We start from the raw sequence: 16,913 nt of genomic DNA on the forward strand, positions 1-16,913 counted from the left end.
TCTTACGAAATTCACACCAATAGAAAATCCATTAAAATCGCTAGATATTTGAATACCATAAGATTATTTTTTCTTTATTTAAAATCTTGATTGAATACTAATGAATTTGGACGGACTCTAAAATAATTTTTTTAAATCCTAATTGAATATCACGTGGCTTTTATTCAATCCTTTAAAATTCTAATTGAATACCAATGGATTTTTTTTGTCTAAATATAACCCCTTAAAATCTTTTAAAATCTCAATCCAATACACTCGATAAGTCTCCTGGTTGCAGTAGGAGAAAGTAAATTTCTCTCAGAGGAACAATAAAGACCTGGGCCATTAATATTTGTTTACCTCTTTCCTTATATCGTGGGACCCATATTTTTATTGTTTTTCTCTACGAGGAGCAATAAAGATATGTGACATTGATATTTGTTTTTTTTTCTCTCATTGTGGAACCTACACTTTTATTGCTTTAGTGGGAGAAATTTTTTTTCTTCTATAGCACAAAGCTTATATTACCTATTTTCAAAAGTATAAAAGTAGGATCTGGATCCTCTCATCTAAAAAAAAACATGATATAGTCATATGAGAAATCATAATCATAAAAAATAGATCAAGATAATAAAGGAAGAGAACAAAAATATTGAAATAGGTAATTGCAAAATCATAATCGATTCACCTTTGTATGGTTGTGTTTTTTCACACGACCATATCATTTTTACGTGTTTTTTTCACATGAGATGATCAATTTCCAAAAAAATATTTCTCATGTCACTCATATATCGATTTACGTGTTTTTTTTATCCGGATCCTCTCATGTGAAAAAAATGATATAGTCATAAAAGAAGAGAGAAAAAAATATTATAATAGGTAGTTACAAAATTATAACGTTGATTTTTTACCTTTCTATGACTGTGATCTTTCCATCTGACCATGTCATATTTTTTCCCACATGACAGGATCCATTTTTTTTTTTAATAATGGAATTCACTTGAAACTTATGTGTGTAGAAAAAAAACTTCCTCTTACATGAAAAGAGAACAACAAAGCCCATAAAATATAGAGGGAAATTCGTTTCTCCCTTCTTCTTTTTTTGTTCGCTTTTTCTACAGTTACTGTAGATAAGTTATCTGCAATAAGCCTAATATGACGTCGTTTTGAGGGCGAAAATCATGGTATTTTTTAATTTTAATTTATTTCAGGGTTATTATAGTCTTTATAATTATAATTTTTTAATCTTTCAATCTTAAAACGACGTCGTTTTGAAAATAAATGAAGATAACTTATCTGCAGAAATATTTTGCAGTTTTTTTTTTAACAAAGTTTATCAAAACACTAGCGACACGATGAGTGTTCAATTTATCACGTTTTGTCGAACACTAGTGCATGAACTTTATACTTAATTAAGTGTCATGTTTAGTTTACCTAGTAATAATTTTAATATTGAGATAATATGTTGTATTAGCAATAAAGATTACAGCTAGGGGTGCTAAACGAGTCAGGGGCCTTTGGCTCGGCTCGTGAAGGCCTGAGCTTACATGTCTAAAATTGATTGTTGGACGCAGGCTTGGACTTGTATAAAAGCTCGTTTAATAAAAAGGCCTCAGGCTCCAATTCAAAAGCTCGGCCTTAGAGTCTCTCAGGCTTGCCTAATATATTATTTTTTTATTTTTTATTTTATTTTTATACTACGTGTGATAGCTCTCTCTTCTCAATTCATTTCATCCCATTTTATTAATTAAACAGACTTTTTAAATGATTTTGTTTTATATTATGCTATTTGGATATACATTAAATTTATGAATATTTATGAAATTACTAGTGCTGTTGATTGTATACTTCAATTATTTCTGAATTAAATTATGATTGTACTTTTGTTTTTTTAATGAAGTTCAGGAAGCTTATTACGTACTTATAGATAAATTTGAACTTCTCATGAACTATAAAGCTAGATGACAAATTATTTCTGATTTTCTGGTTGTTGTTCTTTTCTGAGTTAAAACGAAACTAGTTTATTATTTTGGTTATTGTCATCTTTGGTCATAGCTTTGGTTGCCTTGAGAGATGGCTGCATATAATGGCTGCATACAACAAAGATTGAATGAAAATTATTAAAAAATATTACAGAGTTTTGCATTATATGGTTTATCTAGTTCATTCTCATTGTGTACTGGGATTTTTGCCATTCTAATTTTTGTGTTCAATGAGCAGGTACTCTAAATTAAAAACCAGTATGCTTGCACCACTACTGTACTTAATTATATTATAATCTGATAAAAAAGATAGCTAAAAATAAAAAAATATAACTAATTACATATACTCAGTCGTGTAAAATGGCATGAATCGTGACATGTTAACATTCAGTTAGAATGATACATATACTCATTATTTCAACACGATAATAACATATTAATTGTTTTGGTACTCAACCTTTTTTTTTAATCGAAACTGTTCCTATTTGACCCGATTTGGCCTCAATGGCTTGACCTTGGGTTCAAACTAAGGTTGAAAGTGCATCAACCTTGGCTGATAATGTTGTCATGGAGTCAACTTCATGCATTACATCCACTCTTCTTGGCTGAGACCTTTCCATTGTCCATTGGGAGTAGTTTTGAGCCATTTGTTCTAACAACTCATGCGCTTGATTGAAAGACCTAACATAAACATCTCATTTGCAGCAGAATCTGCTAAGGCTCTGTTTTGAAAGCTTAGAACATTTCAGAAGGTCTGTATTAAGGCCCAAGATGGTAATCCATGGTCTGGACACTGCTTAAGAAGCAGATTAAACTTTTCCCACACATCCACTAATGTCTCACCATCTTTCTGCATGAAATTGGTGATCTCGCCTTTGGTTTGCACTATTTTATTGGATGGGAAAAATTTCATGATGAACTTTTCAGTTAGCTCATGCCAAGTTGTTATGGAGTTGGATGGAAGGGAGTTCAGCCATTCTTTGGCTTTGTCCGTGAGGGAATGAGGGAAGAGTTTCAATCATAAAACATCATTTGAGATGGCTGGCCTCCTAAAGGTATTAGCCACTTCAATGAAGTTCCTAAGATGCTTGAGTGGGTCCTCTAAAAGTAACCCATGGTACTGCCCCATATTCTGCAGCATGGTAAACATTATGGGTTCTAATTTGAAAGGCACTTCATTGACAGGTTGGACAATGTTTGGATCAAGTTCATCCAAGACGGAAATGATAAAGTCCATCATGAACCTATCATTGTCATCCATTGGTTGGTTCCCTATTCTCCCAGGTTGTTCCTCATTATTATTCCCATTTTCTGGGTTCTCCATCTCTTCAAAATCAGGGTTTGAAAAATGCCTATTTGCTCTTTGAATTCTCCTCCTAATCCTAAAAGTCCTCTTTGGTTCAGGGTCAAAAGCCTCTACAAAAGGATGAGGGGTGTCACTCATACATTTTCTAGTACCATCAATCGAGACTTAACAGAAAAAAAAATTATGACCCAAAGAAAAAGATTCGCAACAAAGAAATTGCAACCAACACAATTCAATTTATGAATAATGAAAAAAAAAAAATCAGTAAAATGTAACTAACTCAAAAAAGAAAATAACATAATCAACGAACAAAAGCAAACTAAAATTACCCTGCTAAAAAAATTAAAATTAAACAAGCTATAGATGAAGCTACAAAAAATAACAACCAACAAAACATAAATTAACTACAAGAAAAATTTAAACTAATTAACAGAAGCATTATAAAAGCAGAAAAATAAAATAAAAAACTCAGAATCACAATCACAAATAAAATCTAAACAATTAACAATCTACAAAAGTGAACTCATTTAGCAATCACAACTCGAGATCAAACAGTCTGACAATGTACGCCTTCAATCCCCAGCAACGGTGCCAAAAACTTGGTGCCTTGCTAACAGTTATGCAAGTATGCGCGCAAGTATACGCGACAACAAGTAATATAGGGCTTGTTTGAGTTCCAGTTATCGTTCCCACAAGGATCTTTGGCAATTTTTAACTTGACTAAAATTTGTAACTGCTATAACTAAATTCAATCTAAAAAAGAAAATAAAAAGAAATAAAATAATCATAAGACTAATCTGAAATAGCAATGATTATGTTACTATTTTATTTTTAGACTTGTCTGAATTAATTTTGGATTCAATTGTTTTAAAAGATGGAAAGTAATAAGAAATCAATTTAAGAAGTGTTTTGTTTGTTTTTGATGTAAAAAGCTTTTTTTATAAAGAAATGTAAAACAGAATCTAAATCAGAGAAAAGAAAACGAGTTGGTGAAAATGTTTAGAAAAATGGGTTGAGTTTTCGGTTCTCCTTCCCCACAGTGTTTGAAAGAATGATTTGATCAACAAGTTGCTCATCCAAAAATTTCCAGTTAACGGAACTCACTCGTTAATTTTAATCTCTTAAAAATTATTTTAACCAAAATCAACCACTTACAAATCTCTATGCCAAGTGGGATTAGGACTCTTGAGACTCAGGTCCAATGTTACATGGAGGACTCATACATGTCTGAAGTGAGATCCCTTGAATGATCTCTCATTCAACTTCATGAGCTTAATGCAGAGTCCATAATGAGTTATTTCTCAACAACTAATTCCTAAATAAACCTCTAACATCCGGACGGACTGTAGAAAATTTAAACAACAAAAATAGCATAAAACAACTGAGATAAACATTAAAATCCAGAAAATCAAATATTCATCCAAGCACTGAGGTTTGGATATAACCTAAACCCAACCTCTAAAAGGACTAGCTCATACCCATAAGAGTTGAGCTCTAAACAGAAATGAAATAAAAGGAAAATAACAATTAAAAACTAAAATCAAATGCTATTGTAAAACTAAAAATGAAAACAGACTCTAAAGAAATATCAACCAAGAAGCAAGAGGAAGAACCAGCGGTAAAGGAGAGGTCCTTTGCTTTTTTTTTTTTTTATATTAGTTCTTTTGCGTGCAATAGCTCTAAAAACTCTTGGATCATCTTCTCCTCTAACACGATAAGATCAATCAATGCATGTGAACCATTCCACTCCACGCTCGCTTCCACCATCAGCCCATAACTACCTCAGGTTCGCAAAATAAAAAGAGATTCTTCCTTGTGTGAGAGGATTGGCTTGATTTGTAGGTTAGGTGGACTGTTTGGGTAAAAATGTTATAAAAGATGGTCAAGAGGCTCAATGGTTAACAAAATAAAAGGGGAACTGGTTGGGTGTGGCTTAATTGCTCACTGACTCAACAAAATCAAGATTCGGGTGCGGTTTAATTTGTGGTTCGAAGGGTTGATGGAGAATGGAAAGAGGTTAGGGTTTGGCTTGCTTTCACTTGGACATAAAGTGAGTCACATAGGTTAGCTATTTTTTTCTATCAGCAATTGGCTTCCTCTTTATGTGTTTACACCAAGCTTCTTTCCTCAATTCCTATCTTGCCTTTAAGTGCAGTGCTGGGATGGATTGGACTTTTGTTCACCTGGTCCTCAGAGCTTTTGTTGGCTTCCCCTTTTTTAATCTCTTTGCTTTTTTTATTACTACTCCTATGCATCTCAATTTTTTTGGCCTTTAAGAACCTGAAATTAAAATACACAATAAATAAATAGCCCAATGAAAATTTAAACCAAAACTGAGTATGATTGAATTATAATTAGCAATGAACAAGTCTTTAAACAAAGACTTATCAGCTACCAAACATAATTTTCTTGGAATCTCATATTCACTTTACTGGGTATCTCAAAATAATCCTCCTACCAAACATCCCTAAATTTTTTTGAGAAATAATTGATAGTTGTTATGCACACGAGCCACGGGATGAATCAATCAATCAACAAAATTTTTACAGGTATGATTGCACTCTAAATAATTGAGAAATAAAAATCTCAAATGTTCAATAGAGCACATGGCGTGAATCAATCAATAAAATGACACTTAAATGCTATGACTAGAATGAAATTCAACATACATTTATAATATATCAAGAGAATCTCCTAATGGGTCCCACACTACAAAATAAAAATAAAAATTGATGTCTCAAATTTGGAAGAAATAAGCTTTCTCCTGTATCAAATTAAAAAAAAAAGCAACCTCATATTAAAAAAAAGTTTGATGCTTGTCATTTTAAATGACATAAGTTATGTCATTTTAAAATAGAGATAGACACAAAGAATAAAAATCATGAGAGGGAAAATGGTTATTTTTTTAATTTAAATTTTAAATAAATAAAAAGAGTAAATACCTTTTTGGGTCCCTAACAAAAAACACGGTCCCCACTTTATTCCCTTACAAAAATAAATTAGTCAGTTAGTCCCTAACAAATTCAAAGTAGACCCATTTTAGTCCTTTTGAGGGACTAATATAGGTCTTTTTTGAATTTGTGAGGGACCATGATTTCAACTAAATGGGTCCACTTTGAATTTGTTAGGGACTAACTGACTAATTTATTTTTGTAAGGGACTAAAATGGGGACCGTGTTTTTTGTTAGGGACCAAAAAGGGTATTTACTCAAATAAAAATTATTTTGTGTCTATTTCTCTCCTAAAATGACATAACTTTATATCATTTAAAATGACAAATATTTTTCTTTAAAAAATGTAAAAATAATAAGAAATATCACAAAGAAACGTGTGGTTGCCCCTCATAAACAAAAGAGAAAAATGTTTGTCCTAGTGACATAACTTGTGTTATTTCACTCTCACAAAGAGGTGAGACCCACAATTTTATTTTATTTCTGTCCACTCTCTCTGCTTTATCTATTTCTTTCACTCTTTTAAAATGATACAACTTTACCTTTTTAAAACAACACACATTTTCCTCTAATCAAAATCATGAATTGGATTATGGGATTGTACAATCTCAAGTGTCTTGCCTCCAGACCACCAACGAGTAGGATTGATTTTGGAGCGAGATTATGTATAAACTCACACAATTGAAAAGATTACACGATCCTACAGTGTTGATCGACCGATTGACTCAAAACATCATCCTCCCATTTCTACAACCACTTGTTATTTTTTAATAATTTCATTGGGTAAATTCTGAAAAAAAAAAAAAAAATCCATGAAGACTGCACCGTCGAACTGTCGAATTGATCCGCTTTTAACATCCGGAAAAAAGTTATCATTCGTCAAATATTGGTAATATCTCAAACAAAAATTTAGATTTATTCACCGATTCATAAATTACATGACTAATTCAATTCGAGTTTTTATCAAACCTACATAGAGAACAAAATTTTTAATTCAGAGATTTCAATTAAGAAAACAAATTTTTTATCACTTGAAGCAATGATTATTGATTACTTACAAAAAATTTAAATGGGAATAAACTTTCTCACATTTAAATATACACCCATCAAACTCCACAAAGATTTAGTTTTATTAAATATCGCCTATCAATATAGAAACTAAAGTCTTCGAAAAATTCTTAAATAGAGAATTATGATGCAAAATTATGACAAACGCTTAATGAATGAAAGAAATAAAACCATTCCAGTGTATACAACACTGACAACAACCCCAACTATAGTCCTAATCCTAAAGGATGGTTCCTCCCAACACAAGATATAGCCAGAGAGGCAAACTGGGAGTGTTATTCATCACTCATTACACCAAAAGGGAAAAGACATACATTAAAAATTAGAAGACTAATAATTTATCAAATTTATTTTTCGGGGGAAATCTTTTGAATCTCGTTTATATTTTTGTACAATGATGCCTCATGCCTTCCGTACAATAAATTTAATCTTCTTCTTTTTTGTGTGTCTTTGGTTTGAAACATATATATCTTAATCATTAGTAAATGCACTTGGTGTATTTGCATAGAGGAGAGTGAAAAAAGGTTCAACCTCTGGCATATTTTTAATGACTTGGATGAAATGATTTTTGCTAGGTTCTTCAAGGAGCAAAGGACACGTCTGTGCAACTTGTGGTAACACTTTAGCCAGTGGAAGCCCTAAAGTTACACTTCCTCCTCTTTAATTTAGCCTCCATGTGCTCCACCACTGTATCTACCACTGCTTTCAGAGATATCTCTCCAATGCTCCCAAATTCAGCACTGCAAAATAGGACAAAAACTATGTGATTTATGACAATTTTTTTTACATAATTTATTCACACAAAGGCACTTTTTCTTGGAAAAATACCAAGCATAGTGTTGTAAATAATATTGATTTAGTTATTATTTAGTTTTTATTTAGTCATTTATTGTTGTATTGGGCCAAGCCCTTTGTTGTATTGGGCCAAGCCCTTTGTTGTATTGGGCCAAGGCCTTTAGGTTAAAAGTACGTCAAATATTCTCTATAAATAGAGAACCCCTTGTACACATTATTTACAATTCTAAAATATATCAGAATACCCTTTTTCAAGTTGGTATCAGAGCTCTCGATCTGAGGGCTTTGCTTCCGCACATATTATCTTCTTTTTTTAAAAAACCCTAATTTCTTTGCCTCTTGCCGCCATTAGCCGCCACCGGAAAATTTTTCCGGGGACCTTTTGGACCAAGGGGACCATTGTTGACCTTATTTTTCCTCCGATCTATCATTCTACGCAGTGTTCCTCCGCCACAAACGACCGAAACACCTCCGACCGCCTCCAATCAGATCTGTCTTCACCGTTTGGACCACTTTCCGGCGACTTTTCAACCGCGACCACCCACAGACAGGTGCGCGCTCACCGGACGACCACACCAGAAAAATCTCAGCCGGCGAAGCCCATCCACGCGCTCTCACGCGCCGCCCCTTTCCCGGCGAGTGAATCCCACGCGCAGCTCCTTTCTCCGGCGCGTGGAGGCGCGTGCGGCAGTGTTTTTGGACCGGACCACCACCATTCTTCTCGTCTTCTTGTCTTCTGTCTGGATCTGTAATTATTTTTCTGATCAGAGGTCATTTGATATTCTGTTTGGTTGATTTTATCGCTGGTAGTTAACTTTTTTTGTTAAAGAATGGCCGAGCATGATAGTTCTTCGATCTTATCTGGTAAGAGCACACGTTCTATATCTCTTCTTGCTTCTTGCACTGATTTTAAAACCTCATGGATTTTGGATTCTGGTGCAACTGATCATATGGCTTGTCGTACTGAGTTGTTTTGTTCTTATCATCCTACTATTGGTAGTCATACTATATCCGTAGCTGATGGATCCCATAAATCAGTTATTGGTTCTGGTAACATTCAGATTCAACCTTCCTTGTTTCTTAAAAATGTTCTTTATGTTTCTCAGCTTTCTACTAATCTTATCTCCACTCAAAAACTTACAACTGATTTGAATTGTTCTATCACATTTTTTCCTTCTCATTGTCTTATTCAGGATCTTACCACGAAGAAGACAATTGGAGTTGCTAATGAACAGGATGGGTTGTATCATCTCCTTCCAGACCATGCTAGCAAAAATCAGTTATTAATGACACGTCATCCTTCTACTGCAGAGTCTATGATTTGGCTCCATCACAAGCGTCTTGGGCATCCACCATTTAGTCTTTTGAAGTCTATGTTCCCCTCTCTGTTTCTCAATAAGTTGGTTGAGACCTTTCATTGTGATGTTTGTGAATTTGCAAAACACCATCGAGTGTCATTTCCTTCTAGCACTATTAAAAGCAGGGAACCTTTTTCTCTTATCCATTCTGATGTTTGGGGCCCTTCTAAAGTGCACAGTGTTTCAGGTGCTAGGTGGTTTGTTTCTTTTATTGACGATTGTACTCGGATAACATGGATATACTTGATGAAAGACAAGTCTGAAGTACCAGAGATATTTATTCGGTTTCATCACATGGTTGAGACTCAGTTTGGTAAGGGTATTAAAAGACTCAGATCTGATAATGGTACTGAGTACGTCAATCAACGCCTGTCACAATTCATTTCAGACAGAGGTATGATTCATGAGCTCACATGTGTTGATACCCCTCAACAAAACGGGATTGCTGAAAGGAAAAATCGTCACCTTCTTGAAGTTGCTAGAGCACTGCTTTTTCAGACATTTGTTCCTAGTTCTTATTGGGGAGAAGCAGTATTAGCTGCAACTTTTTTGATCAACCGTTTACCTTCACGGGTCCTTAACAATATCAGTCCTATTCATTCCATGACTTCCTTCTTTCCTTCTGTTCCCATATTGCAGAGCCTTCCACCAAGAGTGTTTGGATGTGTTGCCTTTGTCCATGTTCATAAACAACATCGGAGTAAGTTGGATCCTAGGGCTCTTAAGTGTGTCTTCCTTGGTTATAACCCTTATAAAAAAGGGTACAAGTGTTATCATTCACCAAGTCGGAAATTTTTTGTTTCTATGGATGTCACCTTTCAAGAATCTGAATCTTATTTCCTGGGTCCTCATCGTCAGGGGGAGAATAGTTCTTCAGAAGACTCGTCCCCTTCCTTCTTTGAGTCTGGATCAATCTTCTCTCTTCCTAGTGTGTCTGCTCCTGGTGTGTCAGAACCTTCAAATACACCTGAGATACAACCCATACTGTCTCACCAGCAACCTCAATCGTCTGAACCACTGGTAAGTCCTGAATCTCTTATTTCTTCTGAGTCTCCTGAATCTCCTGTTTCTGATTCTAATATTATTTCCTCTCATGATTTGTCTATTTCTTCTGATATCTCTAATGACTTACCCATTGCTTCTACTTCTGATGACTTACCTATTGCTCTTAGAAAAGGAAAAAGATCTTGTCACAAGAAAACTTGTTCCTCATGTCCCTCTTGTACTCAATACCCTATCTCCCACTTTGTTTCCTCTGCTAATCTTTCTGTGCAGCACAAAAGCTTTGTTTCAGCACTAGATTCTATTGCAATCCCAAAATCAGTACATGAAGCCTTGAAAGATAGGAATTGGGCTCAAGCCATGCAAGAGGAGATGAATGCTTTGGAGAAAAATAAAACATGGGAGGTTATTGATAGACCCAACGGAAAGAAAGCAGTAGGGTGCAGATGGGTTTATGCCCTGAAATATAATTCTGATGGCACTCTTGAGAGATATAAGGCTCGATTAGTGGCCAAAGGTTACACTCAAACCTATGGCATTGATTATGAAGAAACCTTTGCTCCAGTTGCAAAGATGAATACAGTGAGAATCTTGTTATCCCTTGCTGCCCATTACAATTGGGATATAAATCAATTTGATGTGAAAAATGCTTTCCTCAATGGTGAGTTAGAAGAAGAAGTCTACATGGAAATCCCGCCTGGTTTTGATTCTGTGAAGGGGGAAAATAAAGTTTGTAGATTAAAAAAGGCCTTGTATGGATTGAAGCAGTCACCTCGTGCTTGGTTTGGAAGATTTACTAAGGTTATGATGACCTTAGGATACAGACAGAGCCAAGGAGATCACACTCTTTTCTTCAAGCACTCCCAAAATGGGAAGCTTACTGTGCTCCTTGTATATGTTGATGATATTATTATCACAGGTGATGATTTTGTGGAGAGACAGATTCTGCAAACACGGCTTGCCTCTGAGTTTGAAATCAAAGACCTTGGGAAACTGAGATATTTCCTAGGGATAGAAGTAGCTCATTCAAGCAAAGGAATTTTTATCAGCCAGAGAAAATATGTTCTTGATCTTCTCAAAGAAGCAGGAAAGCTCGGGTGTAAACCCTCTAATACTCCTATTGAGCAGAATCACAAGATGGGCTATGAAGAAGAGAGTCCTCCAGTTGATAAAGGACAATATCAACGGCTAGTTGGGAAATTGATATATCTGGCCCATACTAGACCAGACCTAGCTTATGCTGTTAGTGTTGTCAGTCAGTTTATGCACGATCCAAAAGAAAAACACATGCAGGCAGTAGAGAGAATTCTTCAGTATCTTAAAGGTACTCCTGGTAAAGGATTGTTATTCCGACGTGATGGCAATCTATCTTTAGAAGTCTACACAGATGCTGATTATGCTGGATCCGTGACTGACCGTCGTTCTACCACTGGTTATTGCATGTTTCTTTGCGGTAACTTGGTGACATGGAGAAGTAAGAAACAAGATGTGGTTGCCAGATCAAGTGCAGAAGCTGAATTTCGAGCTATGGCTCAAGGAATTTGTGAGTTACTGTGGCTGAAAATTGTACTTGATGATCTCAAAATAAAATGTGAGGGACCTATGAAGCTGCTATGTGATAATAAGTCCGCTATTTGTATAGCTCATAATCCAGTTCAACATGATCGGACTAAACATATTGAGGTCGACCGCCATTTCATCAAAGAGAAACTTGATAGCGGGTTGATTACCACTCTATACATTCCCACTGGGCGTCAATTAGCTGATCTATTAACAAAGGGGCTTCCTTCAGACAGATTTCAAGAACTTACTAGCAAGCTGGGAATGATAAATATCTATTCCTCAGCTTGAGGGGGAGTGTTGTAAATAATATTGATTTAGTTATTATTTAGTTTTTATTTAGTCATTTATTGTTGTATTGGGTCAAGCCCTTTGTTGTATTGGGCCAAGGCCTTTAGGTTAAAAGTAGGTCAAATATTCTCTATAAATAGAGAACCCCTTGTACACATTATTTACAATTCTAAAATATATCAGAATACCCTTTTTCAAGTCATAGAAACATTAAATATGTTGTACCTTGTCCCTCTACCCATTTAAAAAATTTCAGTTTGATTGGTTAATACAATGTAGCTCCTAATGTTACATGACATATTCAGCATAAAATTTATGTAAAAGTTGACCATAAATTAAGGATTTCATTCTCAGAAAGATTCATATCATTGTCAACTATTGCAACATCATAGTCCTCCTTAACATTACAAGTAGTAGAGTTCATCCACATGGTTCCCACAAATTTATTAAGCTTTATGGCAGTTGTAATTAAACAAAGCTTACAAAGCCTAACATATATACCTTGATAACACTGCTCGTGCCTCCACCATAAGTTGATCAAATAAAGTCACATCAGCAGGAACTCGATCATCACTGAGGGAGGTTTTTGAATGTGCTTTAACATCTTCAGGCATCAAATACTTTACCCAGGAATAGGGACTCCCCATGCTCATGAATGTATCAAGTATCTGCATGATGGTTTCTTGAAGTGTTGTACTGTTGAAGACACTTCTCAACTGCTTTCTGGACATGGAAATTACCTATGGCCAATTTAAAATGGCTCTTGATAGGGAATAAATATATAGGGTGTCTCTAAGTTCTAGAAATTAAATCATTATGTCCAACTAATCTGAAAAGAATTTGATATCCTGAGTTTCTCAATTCAGAAACTTAGTGAAGAATAGATTGAAAACTTTGAAAGCTTCAAAACACAAAACTTGGGTATTGACAAATCCTATGTGTGGAAACAGTTAAGATTGTTCTATATCTTGTGTGAAATCCAAAATTTATATGATTATATCCCAGAAAATAAGTTAAATGATTGACAGATTTAATTCATGAATTGTCAACCTTCAAAATAATAAGAGAAACCTCACCCTTGGAGAACTTCTTTTGCTGCTGTTTCCATATCAGAAATCAAGGTAGCCATACCATATTGAGAAAGAAAATCTACACTTCCTAGAAACTTCTGCTGGTCTTCCCTATCGATCACATCTCCACTTTCCTGTACAAAGGCGGAAAAGACCTTTTAGATTGCACATGGAATGCATGCATGAATTTGGCGAAAAGTATTAGAATTTCAATCTAGTGTGGTCAAATGAAGCTGAGTATGTTGTTTGTTAAACAAATACATATATGGACTAGCCTAACCATAGGATGAAAATAAATACACCACTCAAAAGAACTTGATAGGAAAGTTTCAAAAATTCTGATAAACCTTGAGATTTGACCCATCCCTTGATTCCACCAATCAAGTAGTAAAAAACCTCATTTTATACTACATAGCCTACATTCAGATCCCCATATCCCCAGTTAAGTTCATCATCCAAATGCGATCTCAATAAAAACAAGGTCCCGAGAAAATCAGAAAGAATTATGCAGATAGATAGAAAAACAACCAAGCCTTATCCCCACGAAAAGAGAAGGTTCTGTTGAGTCTATTATGACTCACTGAAAAATTCCAGTCTCATTAAAACTAATTTATGAATGACAGAGGATTCCCTATTTAAGAAAATTATCCAATTGCATCACTTCCAATCAATAAGCAAACTGATTGATAAAATCTTTTTTTATATTATGATGATCAAAGCCTGTCTTAAATTTTCCATTAGACTACCAACACATCTTGTACCTAATTCAAGCATTGGATGATATCAAACAGCAATAACTTCTGAGCAAGATTTGCAAGTGGACCTTAATGTTTCCACACACACACACTAACTATATAGGACACGAGTCATGAGAAATTGAACTTGGTGATGATCCACGGCACATCCATGTAAGTTAACTTGGAATCAGGTCAAATAACTCTGACCACACGGGAATGCGAGTGCACCTTGATAATATAGGTAACAACATGGATCCTTAGACAGAATAGGGAGTGGATTACTTTATAGTGCATAGTGCTTATATCCAAAATATCCCAATCATACTCAATACTGGCCTTCGATAAGAAAGGTGAAAAAGTATCTCACAGCAGAAAATAAAAGGAGTAGTACTTCTAGATCTAAGGTTTTTTTTTTTTTTTTGGTATTCATGAGGGGCAAAGCCCCAAAAATCAGAACAGAAGAGTCTCACAAACTGGAAACCCAGAAAACAAAAAAGACCAGAACAACAAAAATCAAAACCCAACAGAAACTAAAACAGACAGCAGCCAATTAACCAGGGTCAAGGTTATCAGCCTCCATGAGCTTGGCCAATTCAGGATGAGGTGAAAAGATCAAGTTCAGATCTAAGGTTTAAACTGTGAACGGTTCAATCAAAGTGGCATGGCATGTCATTGCCCGTAACCTAATCAGGATTCTATGGAAGTTAGCCCTTCAAAAATTTTAAACAACACATACAAAAGGCATATATTTCAATAATTGAATGACTTTGATCCTAAAATTGTATCTGTAACTCATGCAGGACTCTGCTAAATCACAACATTATAAGTTAATTTTGCAATTAAGTATACATTGCAGACAATCCATGCCTGCCTTAAGGGTTGTTCTGTTCATTTTGCTCGCCTTGTTTTCTCCATTTGGCCTTGAACAGAATTGTTCCGTTATTCAAATAGTAAGAGGTAGCTACCCTTCGGTTTCAGCACATAAATGATCAAAAGATGTAGCCATTAAATTCCAGACAAAATTTCAAATTTAAACTTCCGATCATACTTAATTGTTAGCTATCCTAAAGTTTCTTTTTATAATGTTGCTTCACAAAGTTCTTGATACGTCTTGTATTAGGAGGGAAAGAATATTCCTTAGGAAATATACTTAGTCATTAGATAGTTAGTTAGGGGGAAGGTTGTGTTTGTATAAAAAGATATTGGAGTCACTTTTAGTATTTTCTGAATATAGGCTGAGAACGCTCAGTTAGAAGGGGAGTCCCTCTTGGCAAGAGAAGTGTCTCTTGTTGTGTGTTGTGTTTTACTTCTCATCAATAAACAGATCCTATTTTCTTCCATTTCCATTTTTCTTTTCGTTTCCATCTTTAAAGAATTCAGAACAGTAATAGTTCCTCTAATATATGAGGAAATATTTTGAACAAAACCAGAAAGAGAAAAGATAAACGACAAGACAAGAAAGAAGGTGGTTCTCACCATTGAATTATAGCTTCCAAGGCTTCGTGCCGTATCAATATATAGATGCCTTCCTAGTATATTTACTTGAACTTTTACATATAAGCTAAGCATTGTTGTTGCCCATAATGACAACACCATTATTGTAAAACCTAGAGAAAAAGAAATGACATAGCAGCAAATTTACTAGCAAGATAAGACTTTAGAGTCTTTCTTGCCTCTTGAAGCAAAGGAACTTGATCAGGAAATAACACCTTCCATCTCCTGATAAATGTAAGGAAAACAGATGGGTAAAATAACAAAATTTAAAGATTTAAAACAAAGATTTTTCATTGACGAAGTTAATTCTGAACTCGTACTTCCGGCATTGAGAATCAGTGCGAGGAGGCACATCTTCAGCAACCTTAGACCAGCAGAATCTATGCTTGACAATTGCAGCTTCTAATCTTAAATCCTCTTCCTTAGTCCATCCACCCCATTTCAAAGAAGGGTCCAAACTATTGAGGTATCTGCCATAAGAATGCTTAAAATCTTTAACAGGAACCCTAAATTATAAAAAATCTATTTTACCAAAAAATTAAAAATAAAATACATTACCTGTCCCTACACTGAGATTGGGTCCTTCCAGGAACAAATTTAGCTACTTGAATCCATTTCCGTCCAAAAAGCATGACTGCTACTGTTAAGCGTTCATCCTCCTCTCGAGTAAAGCTCCCTTTCCTCTTAGGATAAAGCGATTCAGGAACAAAACACAAAAGAAAACAATCTAAATAGGATAATAAAGGAATCACCGACGAAAATGTCACAATAGCTCCGAACCGCGAAGACCAGCTCTGCTCATTGCGTTTTTATGTCCCACATCGGGCAACCTTGAAAACTTTTAGTGTTTATATACTTCTGACAACGCCATTCGTTTGTTGAGCCTGGTAGCGCTGGCTCGTAAACCTGAGCGGGGGCATTATGGTGTGTGATGAAACAGATTTGACATGAGAGTATACATTTTGATTTGCTTGAGAGAGAGCACTTGGAACCACCACCAACATTTTTTAACGATTGCATATTAAATAATAAAGTATTTAATACATTTTATTGTAAAACTTGTTCAAAAATTAAGGCACAAATTTAATTTAAACAAAAAATTACGAATTTATTACTGTTTAGAAATTATTTACTTGTGCATTACAGTGTGTCACGTCTTGATTGGCGTGACCACTCACGCCTAAATTAGGCGTGACTCATCTGGTGTTGACACGTGGTAGAAAAAGTTAACAGTTTAATTGTAAAACTTCATAAGGCTTTGACTCTTGACTCGAGTATACGAATCAGGTAATTTTTTTTATTCCACGTAACTTTTTAAGA

The 16,913-nt window shown here is 34.9% G+C and overlaps 1 protein-coding gene, 1 non-coding gene and 1 pseudogene across 2 annotated transcripts; 1 reads left to right on the plus strand and 2 right to left on the minus strand.

Moving 5' to 3' along the window:
* Positions 1 to 2,737: 2,737 nt before the first annotated feature.
* Positions 2,738 to 2,843, plus strand: LOC133285862 (small nucleolar RNA R71). The gene has a single exon (XR_009748061.1). It is a non-coding gene; the product is annotated as a small nucleolar RNA R71 (small nucleolar RNA).
* A 4,595-nt stretch (positions 2,844 to 7,438) lies between these two features.
* Positions 7,439 to 16,468, minus strand: LOC133285755 (peroxisome biogenesis protein 3-2-like; annotated as a pseudogene).
* On the minus strand, positions 15,707 to 16,464 carry LOC133285811 (transcription factor MYB3R-5-like). Its single transcript, XM_061483094.1, has 4 exons — positions 16,450 to 16,464; positions 16,152 to 16,276; positions 15,914 to 16,063; positions 15,707 to 15,818 (listed from the first exon to the last, which is right to left on the minus strand). Exons 1-4 carry the CDS (start codon positions 16,462 to 16,464, stop codon positions 15,707 to 15,709), a joined length of 402 nt encoding a protein of 133 aa, XP_061339078.1.
* Positions 16,469 to 16,913: the final 445 nt, after the last annotated feature.

Source organism: Gastrolobium bilobum, unplaced genomic scaffold (assembly GCF_033153095.1).
Source record: "Gastrolobium bilobum isolate Gb01-03AN ecotype WA unplaced genomic scaffold, APGP_CSIRO_Gbil_v1 utg55130, whole genome shotgun sequence".
NCBI classification, from domain to species: domain Eukaryota; kingdom Viridiplantae; phylum Streptophyta; class Magnoliopsida; order Fabales; family Fabaceae; genus Gastrolobium; species Gastrolobium bilobum.

Coding starts and splice junctions, on each gene's coding strand:
- LOC133285811 (XM_061483094.1), bottom strand. Junction 16,064..16,151: donor CAATCTCAGTGTAGGGACAG/GTAATGTATTTT, acceptor TTCTTATGGCAG/ATACCTCAATAGTTTGGACC. Junction 15,819..15,913: donor ACTGATTCTCAATGCCGGAA/GTACGAGTTCAG, acceptor TACATTTATCAG/GAGATGGAAGGTGTTATTTC.